At 37.1% G+C, this 17,212-nt stretch overlaps 1 protein-coding gene and 1 long non-coding RNA gene across 6 annotated transcripts in view; one reads left to right on the plus strand and one right to left on the minus strand.

The window, feature by feature from the left end:
* chico (insulin receptor substrate 1 chico) overlaps positions 1–17,212 on the plus strand; it is a 98,403-nt gene that overhangs the window by 65,990 nt on the left and 15,201 nt on the right. For 4 of the 5 annotated variants that reach the window (XM_002060048.4, XM_032433307.2, XM_015168330.3 and 1 more), the window contains one exon: positions 7,917–8,166. The exons of the other annotated variant lie outside the window; for it this stretch is intronic. In XM_002060048.4, the coding sequence (XP_002060084.2) occupies positions 7,917–8,166 (250 nt within the window). The remainder of the gene's footprint in view (positions 1–7,916; positions 8,167–17,212) is intronic. 5 annotated transcript variants of the gene reach the window in all.
* Positions 13,312–14,769, minus strand: LOC116649991 (uncharacterized). Its single transcript, XR_004302983.2, has 3 exons — positions 14,142–14,769; positions 13,980–14,057; positions 13,312–13,901 (listed from the first exon to the last, which is right to left on the minus strand). It is a non-coding gene; the product is annotated as an uncharacterized lncRNA (long non-coding RNA).

Raw genomic sequence — 17,212 nt, forward strand, 5'->3', positions numbered from 1 at the left:
TAACAGGAAGAACCAACCCCATAAAGTATATATATTCTTGATCAATATCAATAGCCTAGTCGATCTAGATATGTCCGTCTGTCTGTCCGCCCGTCTGTCCGTAGGTCAAGTTTGTTTCCGATAAAAAACAGCTAGCACAAATTTCAAGAATTCTATCAATATCTTTGTAATTGCAATTTTTTTCTGTGCTGATCTTTTAATTTGTTTTTTTTTTTTTTCAATAATAAATTATTTGGGTGGCTTTAAGTAGAGTCATAGCAAGTAGTGCGGTCTGTCGCGAGTTGAAGAGGGTTCAGGGTATTTCCTAGTCGGGACCTACCGACTACATCCTCTTACTTATTATATCCTTGCAGAGTATTATAATTTATTCGTGAAATGTGTAATCAGTAGCAACAGCCGAGTCAATAAGCCATGTCGTTCTGTCCGTCTGTCTGTTTCTATGCGAACTAGTCTCTTAGTTTTATCTATCTATCTAGCTATCTTTATGAAACTTTGCAGAAATCCCTCTTTTTGTTGTACTCAGGACATATGTTAGAACTAGCTAGATCGGACCGCTATGTCATATAGTTGCCATAGGAACGATTGCTCGAAAATGAATCTGTTGTATGATTTTTGTTTATTAAGATATATTGAGCAAACTCGGCAATTATAGTTTGACTATGATCCTCATATATATGCAATACTTTATTAAGATCGGACCACTAAATCATATAGCTGCCATAGGCCCGATCGTTCGAAAATTAAGTTGCTACGTGATAAACATTTTTGTTTATCAAGATATTTTGACCAAACTCGGAATTTATTAGGTTAACTATGCTTCTCATATATCTGCAAAATTCTATCAACATCGGACCATTTATTTGCATATCTTATTTACATCGGACAAAAATATATATATTTTCTATTTAACCCTGTATATATTTAGTATACGTATCTTTATTTTTATTGTATACAATAAATAGGAAAAAAGAAGGAAAAATAAAAATAAAGATACGTATACTAAATATATACAGGGTTAAATAGAAAATATTAAGAAATATTAATGGAATATCATTGAAAGCAACGATATTTAATAAAAATAGAGAAAGATCCCAGAAAACACGTGATGCAAGCTTATGTAATTTTTGCATAACACGCGGAAAGGAATGTGCATAGCGTAATCTTTTATTGACGTAGGAAGGAATAAGAGCGATAATTCCCGGTAGGTCTAGACGGAAAAGAGAATTGATTGCCCTAACAGAAAAGAGACATAGATTGTCGCGAACAATCCACTTATGTAGGAAGACAACACAGAGGACTGTCCTACGGTTGGTTGACGACGGAAGATTTGGAAAAAGTCTGCTGGAGTAGGATGGAAACCGAAGATTTGGGTTTCATATTAAACCTCGTAAGGGAAAAAACAGTAGTTGTTTCTTATCGTGTTCAATAGACCAGATTCAATAGCAGTATTCAAGGATAGGGCGAACAGGAAATATTTGTAGGAGTTTCGTAATGAAACGATCGTTAAATTCTTTAGACCAACGTTTTATGAATCCAAGTACACCTTTGGCCTCTGTATGAAGATTGAAGCAGAGGTTAGAATCAAAGAGAATCCCTAGATCCTTCACTTTTAGTAACGTATACGCAATGGAGTATTGTCGATTGTATAACTGACAAGATAAGGTGTAGTACCGTTGAAGGTTATAGAATTTGACCAATTTAGATGCAATTGATTGCCTGAACACCATAGTTGCATTGCGTTGAAATCATCTTATAAATGAGAATGATGTGGGAATTTGTGTATGATGTTTTACATATTCGCATACATCCGCATACATAAGTACACGGGCATGTGATATAACCAAGAACCTACTGTTCGACTGATCGTTGCTATGGCAGCTGTATGATATAGTAGTCCGATCTAGCCGGTTCCGACATATGTAATCCGCAAAAAGAGGGACGTCTGCAAAGTTTCATGGCGCTAGCTTTAAAACTGAGAAGCTAGTTCGCATAGATCGGTCGGAGCATCTCAGCTTGTTACATAAGTACATTTGCACAAATGCAGATTGAGGATACTTTAAGGCGATGAATATTGAAGAAAATATGTCACTAAGAAGATCTGGCAAGGTCGGAAAAAAAAGTTAGTTACAGTACAAGTGGGTGAGAGATTAATTTCGCATTTTTGGCTTAAGCTCATTAGCAATCATGTGGAAAGGTTAAAATTTGGGATGACAGATGATTGGGAACAAATCATTGCAGACATTGATAATAATATGAGCTCCCGCTTATTCACAAGTAGTGCCACAATAAATCAGCGAACAACGATTTGCCTACGTGGACAACAGTCATGGAAGGAGCTGGTGGGGCTGAGGATGCAGCCTAATTGCTCGGTCGAAAACGAAGTGTGCTGCAATTTCGATAATCTCTTGAGCTTTCAGCACACGGGTTATATAACAACAACGTCACCATTGGAGATTAGTCAAGATAGTAAGAACTAAACAAACCAACATTAGGAGGAGATGAAAATTTATATTTGCTAAGCAACTCAAAGCATGGGTTAAAGTCACTTGAGTGCCACAATATTTGTTGTTTGGTCAGCCAATAAAGTTTGTAACGTGCGATGCACTAGAAGCCAGTATTTTCTTACAATTATAACAGCTTTTGATTTTGATATTGAGTGTAAACTAGACCAGATTTTTTTAGACCTAATGTCGACAATATTCTGTGATATCCAAGAGCTCACTGACTGCGGATAAAAATTCATCCAGTAGCATATGAATCAGCTCGCCCAGTCGCTGTTTCGCGCTTGGGTTATCTTAATATCCGCTGTGGAAATCGTAGTGTCGGTTCTAATGGTCACAACGAACATAAAAAGGGCATAAATATCAATAAATTTTTATTTTATAATGCCACCGCAGAGCTATAAATCAAGTTAATAACCGAACTTGCATTGCCCACAAATTTAAGCCGCACTTCTAAAGCTATTAACGTTTTAGAATACACAAATATTCTATGGTATTAAATATGCTGTAGAAATTTTCATTAAGATCGGTTTAGAAACATACAGAAATTATATGGTTTGAATCCCCACGTTTGCGGCAGCTAGTGCAAATTCCAAGAATTTCTGTATACATGTATACACACACATTCATGCGCGGCTTCTTCTAGTTCTATCAACAGCATTACAATTGTGATTGTTTTCTGTGCTGTTTTAATTCTATTTTTTTCTATAATTCTCAATTATTGAACATAGCAAGTAATACAGTCTGTCGCGAATTCGAGCCCTACTGGGGAAACTATTTTTTTTCTTGGCTGGTGTAGTTGCTGAGTAGGCTCGGCAGCAAGCGGCCGATCGTTTTTATTACAGCTATTTTATATACTATGTTGTTGGGAGTATACTGAAACTTTTAAGAGCTAAGTTTAGGTAAGATATCTTAAAAATCAAAAATGTTATTCATACAGGAACCGATCGTCCTTATGGGAACTATTTTATATAGTGATCCGATATTGATAGGGTTTTACATAAATGTAGGGGAAAAGTTAAACAAGGTATCTTAAAAATTATTCGATAAAATATTCGGTTTATTTAGAGACCATAGTAAGACTTATAAATGCTGAATTTGGGTATTACAATTACATACAACAAACATACCTTTTACGATACACGATACATGGATAGCGCACACCACATACACTATTACAACCAGTATGTTTCTTTTATATATACATAATCCGTTCTATATCTGATAAATATCAAATAGCTACCATAAAAAACAATCCAAAAACAAAATTAAAAAAATGTCACACTATTAGGTGTCTAGTTTGTAGTAAAGTCCTTTGTTGTTGGGTTTCATATTGTTTATTTAATTTTTTTTTTATATTGGAGAGCAAATAATTAAAACCAATAGCTGTGAAACTTGTACCCGTTAAAAACCCCCCACTCTCCGTGTCCCTCTCATGCCATGGCCGATTGGGTGGAAAATTACGCATCTTTCAGCATGACGCAAGGATTTGATTGTCTTTGCAGCGGAGGTGGTAAACAATTACCACCTTGGATTACTAAATCCAGCGTCCACGATCGTGAAAAAAGCCTCAATCATAAGAAATAGAGAGACTGATTTATTCGTTTGTATGCACTTACTAGCTAATAAGGCAGGGACGCCACCGTGTTACATTTTTCATCAACACTTCTCAATAGTTGCAATTCATCTTACATTCTTGTAATCTAAGTAAAGCAGTACTGTTTATATGATTAATTTTTGGCAAACTCTTAGATAATATGTCAGCCATCATTTTATTTGTAAGGCTATGTTTTCAACCAATATTATTTTATTCCTAACCGTTCTTATATGGTGTAATTTAACATCCTAATGCTCACTTCTAGCATGAGAAAACAGGATTTACAAGATTCATGGTACTTAAGTTATTGCCATACATTGCAACTGTATGTACAGTAAATAACAATTTTATTTCGTTATTTAACTTGTTTAAATAAAGTGCCTCTTTTGCAGCGTCGACTTAGACATATATTCTGCTTCTGTGCTGCTTAGTGAAACAGTATTCTACTTTTTTGATGCCTACGAAATTACAGATCTATCCCAAAAAATATGTACAACTTGAAAATTTGGCTTTCGAGGCGTTGGTGAGAGTGCATAAATAACTCTCACACGCCCATTTCTTTTTATACCCTGAACCCATTAAAAATGGGTATAAGTGTATATTGTATTTGTGCGAAATCCAAATGTATGTAACAGGCAGAAGGAAGCATCTCCGACCCCATAAAGTATATATATTCTTGATCAGCATCAATGGCCAAGTCGATCTAGCCATGTCCGTCTGTCTGTCCGTCCGTTCGTCCGTATGTATGAACGCAAGGATTTCAGAACCTATAAGACCTGGAGACTTAAAATAGAAATAGATGTAGGTGCTCCAAGTTAACGCGCAGATCGAGTTTATTTCCGTTAATCGATAACTTACTCCGTTTCCAAGCAATCAATAAAAATCGATATCGATATCCTGTTTTTTCGGCAATTTTGGTTAATAATAAGAGCTAGAGTCACCAAACTTGACATATAGCTTCTAAAATAAAATATATATACGCATTTGATGTTGAAGGAAGAGGGTTCAGGGTATCCCCTAGTCGGGAGCTCCCGACTAAAAGCTCTTGTTTATATTTGCTTATACTATTATTTATTTATCGTGGATAAACGTTAACAGCGTCTTCTTTGAGTAAGGCTGCTCCATTTGGTGTTGGAACACTCGAACCTAGTCAGGATCTCTCGACTAGGACCTCTTAATTGTTTGGTTTTGTTTTAAGATTTAAGCAAACGATTTAAAAGGACGCCTGTTAATACTTTTTAGCTTTTGGACAATTAATCTCGCTGACAGGTCCAGCGTTACGTCCAATTGTCAGCTATACACAACGGATTGCACTGTTCTAGCTGCCGATCATAAAGTGGATCGCAGGATATCTTTTTAATGGTGACGTGCGCGTAAAAACGTTGTTGCGTCTGAGAATAAACTTTGTTAACACCCGTACAGCCTAGCATTTGGCTGGTTCCGGTTTATATGGCCACGCAGCCAAGCCTGTGGTCGGGCTGCCGTTATCCTGTTTCCCGCTGAACTCTTATATAAGCTGTTGTGGTCACCAAATGTTTGCCTCTTAGGATATTATGGCCGCCTGCTAGGGGAACTTTAGTTTATCCTACGCGTTTGGCGGATTATCAAATGTACCTTCGTTAAGCACAACTCCACTAGAATTTATATTTCGCACTTTATACTGCATCTATATATCGTCGTGGAATAAACCACTCTTCATTCCGAAATGGGACTGTTTTTACTTTTACCAATCGTAGAGCAGAACGTTTATATTTAATTCTTTTATTTGGATAAGAAAATAACTTGTCGTTGACGAGTCCGTTGGGCACTAGTACTCTTGTCTCAATGATCGACTGATAATGCTGCAGCTTAATACCTGCTAAGCAGAGCTTTAACGGTGCAATCTTACGATTTTGCTCTCCGTTTTGTGCGATTATTGACTATTAAACACGTGTGCAGCCCAAGCGACTAGGGAATACCCTGAACCCTCTTATTCCAACAGCGAATGCAGCCCGCGCTACGCGCCCCTTTAAAGTGATAAAGATTAATTAAAAAAAAATCTCGATTGGCAGAGTTCGAACTCGCGATTGCTCAAAAAATAGGATTGTTGTATCGATTTTTATCGATTACTTGGGAACGGGCAAGTTATCGAAAATCAGAGGTCAACTCGGTCTGCGCAGATACTAGGAGGACCTACAGCTATAATTTCAAGTTCATACATACGGACAGACGGACGGACGGACAGACGGATAGACGGACGGACAGGGATGGCCAAATCGACTCGGCTTTTTATGCTCATCAAGAATATATAAACTTTATGGAGCCGGTGATACTTCCATCTACCTGTTACGAACATTTATATTTGCACAGAAACATTATAGCCTTTTTACCCATTTTTATTGGGTTTTATGGGTATTAAAATGCTGCCTGTGAATATTGCCTGGGCACATAACCTATTGGCGTAGTAAACAGCGCAGCGGCCACGATCACAAGAAATAAGAACAGCTTCGCTTAGAACTAAAAAAGTGACTGATTTATTCGCTAGCAAATGCACTCACTAGGTTATGCGGCAGAGACGCCAACGTATTTAATTTTTGCAAGCATTGCCATATCAACAGATATCTAATAAGTCGTAGACTTTACAGAGTCTCCCAATAATTTGACTTAGCCGTTCAGCAGAGCATCTGAGACAAACAAAAAAAGCCATGTTCTGCGTCTTCTATAACCCGGCGATAGTGTGAACAAAACGAGGCCGTCTCGTAATTAAACCTATATAAATAGAATTTAAAAAGCCCCTGTTCCGTCAGTAGTTTAGTCAAGTAAAAGTTAGTTTACCCGTGTTTCCTACTCGCCAAAGGCCATATGTCCGAGACCAGCAAAAGAGTACAGTTGCCATTGAGAGTATTTTTCCACCCCGTCTATCATGCATCCATCGCTTTATAGTTTGAGGGCAGTTGCTCGGTGATTTCATTCCGGAGACAGTACGGTAGGAGCTATGTCGTGACCGTGTATCCTCAAAGAAGGCGCCTAGACTGATGTGGCGTACAGGATGATTTGACTTCATTGCTGATCAGCCACCTGCTTTTCTGCTGATTAGTACTGCCCGCGTCTTGTGCGCAGACAGTGTTAGCCTATTGGTCCCGAGCTAGTTCACAACTTTACGAATCGCGTTATTTGTTTTACCGCAGTCAACTCCTTGCTGACTGTCTCAACCGCTATGTCGTCTGCAAATCAATTAATGCGTGTGCTTTCTGGGGTGCCCTGACTAAGCGCTTCTCCGGAAGGTGTCTATGCTACACTCGGCGGGTTTTTTTAGTGTGGTCCTCTTCGCTTGTAGGCTTGCTTTCTTCCTTCTACTGGCAGTTGTATCTCCTGTGTTCCTGTTCAAAGAGTAGTCGATATGGCATTCCCTTCTTGCAGTCTCTATGTCCTGGCTCCACCAGGGAACGGCTCTGCGCTCGTATATCCGCCTTCTTTTTCTAAGCATAGCAGAATTTAAAATCCTCCACAGTTTTTACCACATGTTTTACACAATAAAAGCTGCATGTTCTCAACCATCAGTGACAACGCTTTGGGGCTAAACGTGTCATGGCTCCAGGTACCATGCTGATTGTACTGCGCCTTGTGTTGGTTGGCGAAGTGGCTTATTATCGCTTGGTTATCGCTGTGCGAGTTTGCGTCTGACACCGTCCATGTCGCGCGTCTCGCTAGACATGGGCTAGTAAATGTTAAGTCGATAACTGACTCACCAAATGAAAATAGTTGTTTATCGAATTGGTGGGACTGGACATTTTACCAATTCGTTATTCTTGTAATTTTTTTCGTATCTTACCAACTAGGTTATGGACGTGAGCGTTGCGACAGTTTGCCAACTAGAAATCGGACACTAAGTGAATGTAGTAATCAAACATATATTGCATTGAAACATGGACATCGATGTAACACTATATCCGGATCAAGGCCGTATTTTATCCAAAGACATACCGACAGTCCACCAACTTACTCAATGAAATGCTCTGAAAGTGAAGAGTCTTCAGTAAGCATTGACGAAGCCAATGAGAAATCCAACTTTGACGCTTATCGAATAAAGTAAGTTTAATATTTATTCATTTTAATATTTTATGCCCACCGAAAGGCTTAATGATTTTATTGAAAATGTGAAGGCTATTTACCTAAGGAATTACAGTAAGATTAAGTTTAGTCCTTTCAATTGATTAAACTCCTTTCCCAAAGTAAAACGAGTTTATATTAGTAAAAAGAAAAATATCCGTCTTGTTATTTGTCCCCGCTTAGGCGAGAACATTTACATTTAGTATTAAATATATCGCCCTCAGATAAAATTATCATATGATTTGTGGAGCATGCTAACACCCTCGATAGAGTATTCATAAACTTCAAGGATCTGATAATCCTTTATTTGAACCCATTAATAACGGATAAAAACGGCATAATGATTTTGTGGAAAAATATGTTGCCAAAAGAAAACATCTCCCAACCCATTCCACTTATAAATTATCATAATCAGTAGTAAAATCCGAGTCGATCAATTAACGTTGGATGTCTATTCGTCCGCTTGACCCCCGCATTAATATTTTGTTGTATACCAGCGATAACATCCTCTGGAAGCCGGAATTCTGTTTTTGTGCATATGTCGGCACTTTTAACGACTAGAGACACAGACTTGGTATGAAGACTCTTAAATAGTATGCACAGATCCAGATTATAGCCAACAATTAAAAAAATGTATTGTATAGAGTCATAGTCCTAGTCCTTGTCATAGTCCTTGGCCTCGCTACTTACACATTTGGATGACATGTTCATGACCTAAAAATGTTGTAAGAGCTTAAGCAATGAAGCATATCACTAAAGATCACATTTTCCATTTTGTGGCGCGTATGGAAGAAAAACACACCCGTTTTAATAGCATTGTTTTGTTTTGAGTCAATGATTCTTGTGGGTTTTTTAAAACTGTGTGATTTTTTATTTTATGACAATGCCAGAATATAAATGTTTCTATACATTTTTAAGAAATTATTGCAATACCCTTCCGATAGATTTCAGCACGTGACATGCTAATTTTTTCAGTGACCTCCAATATGTTTTGTTAAGTAACTTAGTGTCTTGTTGTTCCACTAAATTGGCTCAAATAAAGGTAACGGACTAGAATAGGACAGCGAGTCACAAAATGCAACGGAACAAAATTGTTTATTTTTATTTTTAAATACATTTTTATACCCTGAACCCATTAAAAATGGGTATAAGGGTATATTGTATTTGTGCGAAATCGAAATGTATGTAACAGGCAGAAGGAAGCATCTCCGACCCCATTAAGTATATATATTCTTGATCAGCATCAATAGCCGAGTCGCTCTAGCCATGTCCGCCTGTCTGTCCGTCCGTATGTATGAACGCAAGGATCTCAGAACCTATAAGAGCTAGAGACTAAAATTTTGGATGTAGGTGCTCGTAGTTCCCGCGCAGATCGAGTTTATTACCGATAATTGATAACTTACTCCGTTTCCAAGCAATCGATAAAAATCAATATCGATATCCTGTTTTTTGGGCAATTTTAGTAAATAATAAGACTAGTCACCAAACTTGACATATAGCTTCTAAAATACTTAGAATATATATGCATTTGATGTTGAAAGAAGAGGGTTCAGGGTATCCCCTAGTTGGGGGCTCCCGACTAGAACCTCTTACTTGTTTATTGAGTTTTATTGAGATCTTAGTTTTCGTTTTTATTAAAACTTTTATTTTCAATTTTTTCTCCTATATTTTTCGAACAGCTTCGAAAGCTGTTATCAATCTTAACACACTACAATATCAAATTGGAAAATTAATAGGCGCGCATATTTTCGAAGGTTTTTGTTTATGCTTTTAAGCTATATGACCTTAGGATATTGTGTTATGTTTAAAGATATTGTTTGTTTATTTTCAGGGATAAAAATTTATTGTCCTTTCCCTTTTCGAGTTTACCTGTATTTTTCTGAACATTATCGTCCCTATCAATGCAGACAGGACACCGAAGTGTTTTATAAGTTTTCTGGAGTTGTTATTTTATCTTAAAACTTATTTTTAGACTTTTTAGACTATAAAAAGGTGATGAATATTTCCAAGTCTAACAGTTTTGGACCTTGATGTCATACACAAAGAGGTAAAACGAAGTAAAAGAGCTTGCACAAATACCAAAAAAAGAACGAATTTTTTGACGTTCTGCATAAAAGAAAACTTCAAATTTCGTCGAAAAAAATAAACGGTAATTAGAAGGCCTACCAATAGTGTCGCCGGTATCACTAATATTTTAATAGAAGAGTCTTTGAATGAAGTAATAACAACTAAACGAATACCCACAAAATACGTCGACGACTTATTTGCTATTGCTTGGGAAGACTATGTTCAGAACATTTCTAGCATCTTTAATTCTTACAAATAAGAACAAATAAGTGATCCAACATCTTAATATGAAAACCAAACATGTATTTTTGTTTAAAAATCACATGGCAGGAATAGTACTACCAAAAACCCACGAAAAATATATAGATACTGTTTGTCTTGACTGATTGATAATCAACACACAGCCCAAACCGTAGGAGCTAGAAAGCAGAAATATTCACTGTAGTTACTTTATGTGATGAACGTGCACGTTAAGACGGGGTTTCGGAAAACTCCACGCGCAAGTGTGGAAAACTCACGAGAAAACGTTTGTGTTAAACTTTTTTGTTTACTATCCGATCGGCCTCAAAACCAATTTCAAAGTTCTTTGTTCAAATTAATTTGAGAGGTATTTCGCATTTTTTGGAAAGTCTATCCCCCCCTTGGTGGAAACTTGGTCAAAGATTTGGTGGGTGTCGTTTCGCGCTGAAATTCAATATCAAGGATCTATATAAAAAATTAGAGGAGACGTGTTTCACATTTTTTAGAGAAACACAGTATCTCGGTAAAAAGTGCGATTCTAAGATTTTTTTGGTGAACTTTCTTTTATTCTTAATAGCATTATAAAATTTAAAGTTTTTATTGCTATCCGATTTTTAAGCAGAACATAAAGACCACTTTAGATATTTCGTATAACTGTAGAAACCGTGTCGAATTATCGGACAACCATTTATTTATATTTTATTTGTTTTGATACAGTCCTTTGCTTATGTTAAGAAAAATCTTTATTGATCCCAGAATACCGTCTAGGAATACAATTAAACTATTTCTATCTTCAAGTTTCTTTTCAAACTAACGCATGTGTGCATAGACTTCATCGTAACATTAGTCTGAACAGAAATCAGAAGTCAACATCCATGAAGGATAAATCATCGACTTTATTGTATCCCTGATTTTCTGCTTTTAGATCAATTCTCATTAACTAAACAATTTTTACCATATTTTCCCATTATCCATAAAACAAGAGTAAATTGTTTTATGTTATGGATAGGAATGACCATGAAACAAGTGAGAGGTTCTAGTCGGGAGCTGCCGACTAGGGAATACCCTGAACCCTCTTATTCCAATACCAAATAAATTTAAAACAAGTAAGATGTTCTAGTCGGGAGCTCCCTCTTCTTCCAACATCAAATGCATATATATATTCTATTTTAGAAGCTATATGTCAAGTTTGGTGACTCTAGCTCTTATTATTTACCAAAATCTTATTATTTCCTTCCTTATGGAGAGGGAGAAGCAACAATTCTTTCCAAACAATCAGGAAATGTGATGTATTAAAAGACAATTTAAAAAGGTGTTCAAATAGGTTAACATAGTGCTGTAGCACAAAACCTCACCACAAGGTCGCTGCGAAGCGAATTTTCAGTAATAGTAGGTTTTAAGATGATGTTTTACCTCTGATGAGGATAAAGCCGATTTTCATTATAGCCAAGGGAAAAGTTTGAAAAAATTATGCGTTCAAATCGGCAATGCCAATGCAATAACCGAAGTTGACAAAAGAAATGATTTACGTTTATATTTAACAAACTTGAAAAAATTCTTAGCATTTTTTAAGTGAAAGCTGAAGGCAACTAGGGCGAAGTCAATCATCATAGCTTTTGGAATTTTGGGTAGGAAGAATTTATTTGGCAACATAATCGGTGAAATAAGAGAGATTTACCAATATCTTATATTTGCTATAAAAACTAGACTTCAAATTTTTAAATCTGACTAGTTCCCTTGAGAGGCAGAGAGGCCTTTCAGACCTCGCTCGGCACTCAAACTCGCAGATATCAAAGAGCGAGTATAGGGTATCATAAAATTATTTAATGGCAACATCAACGTCTGCACAATCGTACAGTTGGTACCAATCGAATTGCAGAATAATATCGTTGAGCTTATGAGAATTAGCCTTACGAAAACAACGGAAATGATCATTTGATTCCATGGGCAACACAAAGGTTGAATCCATTGACGATGACCAATTAACATCTCGGTAAAATTAACATCGCCAAAAAGACGACCAAGAGGTCTTCATCAGAAAGTAGTGGGGAATATTGGAACATGAGATAAAAACTCGGAAACATATAAATGAAACGTTTACAGCCATGAATCACTTAATCTCAAAGATATGAAGTTTAATGATTTCCCACGAAAAAATAGTTTCAACAGCTATGAGATGATAATTGAAGGCGAGAGAATCTATCTAATCTAATCTAATCCTCCAACATATTGATAGGCAAGAGAATAATTAAGTTTTTTAGGCAGCAAATTAAGTTAAAGTGCCACTAAATGGAGCTATTAATTAATTAGATTTTTTTGTCTTTGTATGCCTTAAAAATTAGTTAAATTATTAAATAAAATAAATAATAAATTAAATTAAAAAATTCCAGATGAAACATTTATTTTAAAAGGATTAAATATTCCTCTCATTGACAAACTTAAAATTTTCCACCGTTATGTCTGAGGAAAGACATTTTGCCTGTACATAATCCGATAATAAATAAGGGAAAGCACACCAACTAGAAGCTTAGACACCACAGAAGTGACAGTGGGACCACTTTCAGCTGTGGTCTAAATTGGCCGGTAGTGAGGATAACGATTCTTTAAGTGTTCGCTGTAAATTTATTTGTTGCTTTCGGTCACCATAGAATGACTAAGTGCTTCTGCAGTTTTAATTCATCGATAGCTTTATCTTTTAGTTCATATAGTTTTGCATTGTGCGACTTTACTCGCATATTTTATTTATTGATTACAAGGTATGAATATATTTTGTATTATTAAGCAATTCTTCTGGCTTGTCTCTCGTAAGTAGTTTTTGGGAACCGAGAGCTGAGCCAGTTCGGAACTCGTTCAAGACAAAGCTATAATTACAGATGATGTTGCATCGTTTGCTTCTAAGTAAGCTGTCTTAACACGTTGATATCAATTACAAATTGCTTGTCGTTGGGGCTGATAACTAGAGATGGCCCCTTATAAGGTGCTTTGAGCGGCGCTTTCACTGTGTCCTTCTGTACGAAAATGTGTGTGCATGTTTTGAGATCTTTTTGAACGAATACTTTGGTAGTAGTGTGGTGTGATGTATATACAGATTTCAGTTGGGACATGGTTGAACATAGGCGCTTGATGAATTCATTTGCGATATACTCTTCGGCAGGTTTTTCGAAAAATTCACCCGGCAGTTTTAAAGTTGTCCCGTAAACCATTTCTGCTGTAGAGACGTTGAGATTTTCTTTAAATGTTGCTCGCAAGCCAAGTAGTACGATCGGAAGGCTGTCGGTCCAGTTGGAATCAGTGTGACATTTAATAGCGGTCTTCAGGGTCCTGTGCATTCTTTCCACAATGCCATTGGCTTGTGGGTGGTATGCTGTCATTCGCAGATGCTTGGATCCCGTCAACTGAGTAAGTTCCTTAAATAATTTATTGGTAGTTATGAAGTGTGGCATACTGTAGTTTGCAATCCAACCATGCAATAAAGCTTTAGCTACCGTCTCTGCCGTTATGTCTGCTATTGGGACTGCCGCCGGCCAGCGTGAGAGCCGAGGTCAATGTACGTCAGACAGTACCTGTAATTGTTGGACAGTCGCAATGGGCCAATTAAATAAATGTGGATATGTTCTCGGTTATGAGTTTCACCGTAATGCGCTTACCTGGGTGCGATTAGTTATGAATGGAATGGAAGACTTGCTTACGGTAGCTGTGTGTGATATACGGACGGATTCTTTTTGACGAAATGTCTCAGTATAACAATGTCGTTGAGTCGTTAAGTTGGATTTGTCTTAGCTGTAGGAAAGAGTGCTCACTTTGCTGTTGCAATTCCGTCCGGACAGACAAATCGCCAGCAACTCACGGCCATAAGTGCTTTGCTTTTTTGCGGTTCCGATATCCGTTTAGAGAAGAAACCGAGCGGTTTGAGGGATCCGTTTTGCAACTCACTCAAGGCTGCGCCCACGCAGAAGCTAATCGCGTCGACGTGCAGTACCAGTTTAGCATTTGCGGATGTATGCGCTAATGTTGTCACGCGTGCCAAATCGGTCTTGCACTGCACGAACATCTGGTCTGCTTCGGCGTTCCACACTGTTGGCGTCTTGTCCTTCTTTTTGTTGCCTCTGATTAGCTTTTGCAGCTGTCCTTGCGTAGTCAGCCAAACACATCCTTGACATGCTGATAATTCTCCTCTTCATTTTGCGATGCGATGCAGATGTCTTCAATGTAGACAATGCAATTGTTCATATCACGAAATATTTGGTCCATGAATCGTTGAAATGTTTGGCTAGCGTTAATAGCCCAAATGTCATTACATTAAATTCGTGTAGTCCAGATGGATTCAAGATTGCGGGTTTGCTGCGGTGTTCTGGGGCTATTGGTATCTGATGAATTGTCGTCAATATTGACTTGCCACTCAGTTTGTATGTGATATCTTGAATATGGGCACTAACCAAACAACATATAGACTGGACATCACATAGAAGAAACGTTGGCACAAAAAGTATCGGAGGCATCTGGTCCAAACTCGCGAGTAAGAGAGTAAGATATACATAAGATGTATTTTTGAACCGCTCACTCTGCAGGAAAGTGCTTGGCGCACGCTCTTCCATATGATTTATGCGATAGAACGGCAACGCTGTTAATTTTTATCTCGCTCGCACTTAGTCTCAGCTCTCAATGCTTCTCTGTATGTTTAGAGATGGTTTAAATGTGTGTGTGCGTATGTGTCCAACAAGCAAAACTGCGCACAAATTAAATTTTTCTCAAATGCTGAGGCATTGCTACCCTTTTGAAGGCACGAGTAATATGAAATAGAGAAAGGGTTTGCCACGTCGTTGCGAAATTTTTGCATTTTAGCTCGATATCGTTGATTAGGTCCCTAAGCGTTGCCATGTGTGCATTTAAAATATTTTGGACTCGCTTTTCACGCATACTTGCATATTTTGTATATGAATAGAAGCATTTATGCGCTTGTGTGCCTGTTGCTTGCCTGCCTGCCTGTCCACGATGGAAATTTAACAAGATCTTAGGATTTCTGATTTTCGACCTCTACACACAGACACACACATACAAATGTCTGTGAATGGGCAGATCATGGGCGCAAAAGAAAATATATATCAATATTGGCACATTTGATATATACGACGCAAAATTTCTAGCCTGGCCTTTCGTCTGGCCTTTGAGGCTTCGTACGGCATGCCTGTCGACTGGTTGTTCGTTCTCCAAAGACCAGACGAACGAATGACGAAGTCGCGACTTGCTGATGCTGACACGAGCTACGAAGTTAGTCGCCAGCCTGCCTTCAGCAAAGCTGGTTGATGCTGCTTTGCGTCGCTTCGTTTTCGAAGTACATTGAGCGAAAAAGTTTATAACTTACGATCGAAACAAAGTGCTTGTGCTTTATCCATGAAATGTATGCTTTATTTAAATGATATATTACCCTGGATATCTACGAATAATTTCACAGGAGAATTTAAGAACTTATATCATTTTTACAAGGCTCTTCTTGCGCAATAACTATGTTAAGAAAATAGCACACATAGATTGATTTCACTTTTCTTTTTGGACAGTGTATGCTCGAGAAAAGTTCTTATCTCAGCCAATAGCGTGCGTGCACTTTTGGTTGTATACGTGAATTATACATGCATAAGAACTTTAAAGTATGTATGTATGTGTTATTCACTGTTCTGGCTTTAGCTGGCAACAAATTAATTTTGTTAGTTTTCTAGCGCAGATCATGACCTATCCCAAATTTGTGTTAATATATGAATGCATTTTGTGTACTAAGGTTGGCTCCGTACAAAATATGTATTTTTATGTCGATGCAAATATTTACATAATTTCTTTAAATTAAATTAATATTATTTTTATTCTCCAATTAAGAAACAAAAGAGTGCCAAAAAATACAATTACATATTTATTTGTATAAATAACTATGACTTTTGATAAAATATATAGTTAAATATTTTATTAATTAAATTTAGATATTGCACCTCACGGTGTTCCCTGGGTAGCTAATTCGAGCGGCGACTTTGTTCTTTATAATTCAAACAAAAAATAATAAAATAAAAAAAAAAATGAAAATAAATGAAATAAATGTATCTTTGAAAACAACAAATTTGCAATTTTACTTCCCTAATTTATTTTGTATTACTTAAAAATAATAATAAGTTAAGTGATAATTTCAAATATAAAAAATTACATATATATTTGCATCGACTTAAAAATACATATTTTGTACGGAGCCAACTTCAGTACACTAAATGCATTCATATATCAACAGAAATTTGGGGTAGGTCGTGATCTGCGATAAAAAACTAAGAAACTTATTTCTTTGCCAGCCAGAGACTTTGCCAGAGCAGTGAATAACAACACATTCAAATATGCTGTAATGTATGTATATTCTCACGCATACAAACATAGTTGCTTGCACGGCCCTCATAGAGCCGAAGCTGAGAGCACATTCTACTTTTAGCTTTTTCGTTCTTTCGGCTATGAGAGCGCAATGCTACAAATTTCGTTTTCGTTCTCAATTTTCAAAAAATCAATCATTGGAGCTAATTTCCTCCACGAATACGGACTGCTGGTCGACGTACGCAGAAAACTCCTCACGTACAGTGTGGAATTCAAAAAACTACTCACTGTGTCTCCAGTGACCGACGACAATTTCGAAGTACTTCTATCCAAATACTGCAAGTACGCAGCACACGATGTACAGACGTCAGTACAGCAT

This window comes from Drosophila virilis, unplaced genomic scaffold, assembly GCF_030788295.1.
Source record: "Drosophila virilis strain 15010-1051.87 unplaced genomic scaffold, Dvir_AGI_RSII-ME tig00001625, whole genome shotgun sequence".
NCBI classification, from domain to species: Eukaryota; Metazoa; Arthropoda; class Insecta; order Diptera; family Drosophilidae; genus Drosophila; species Drosophila virilis.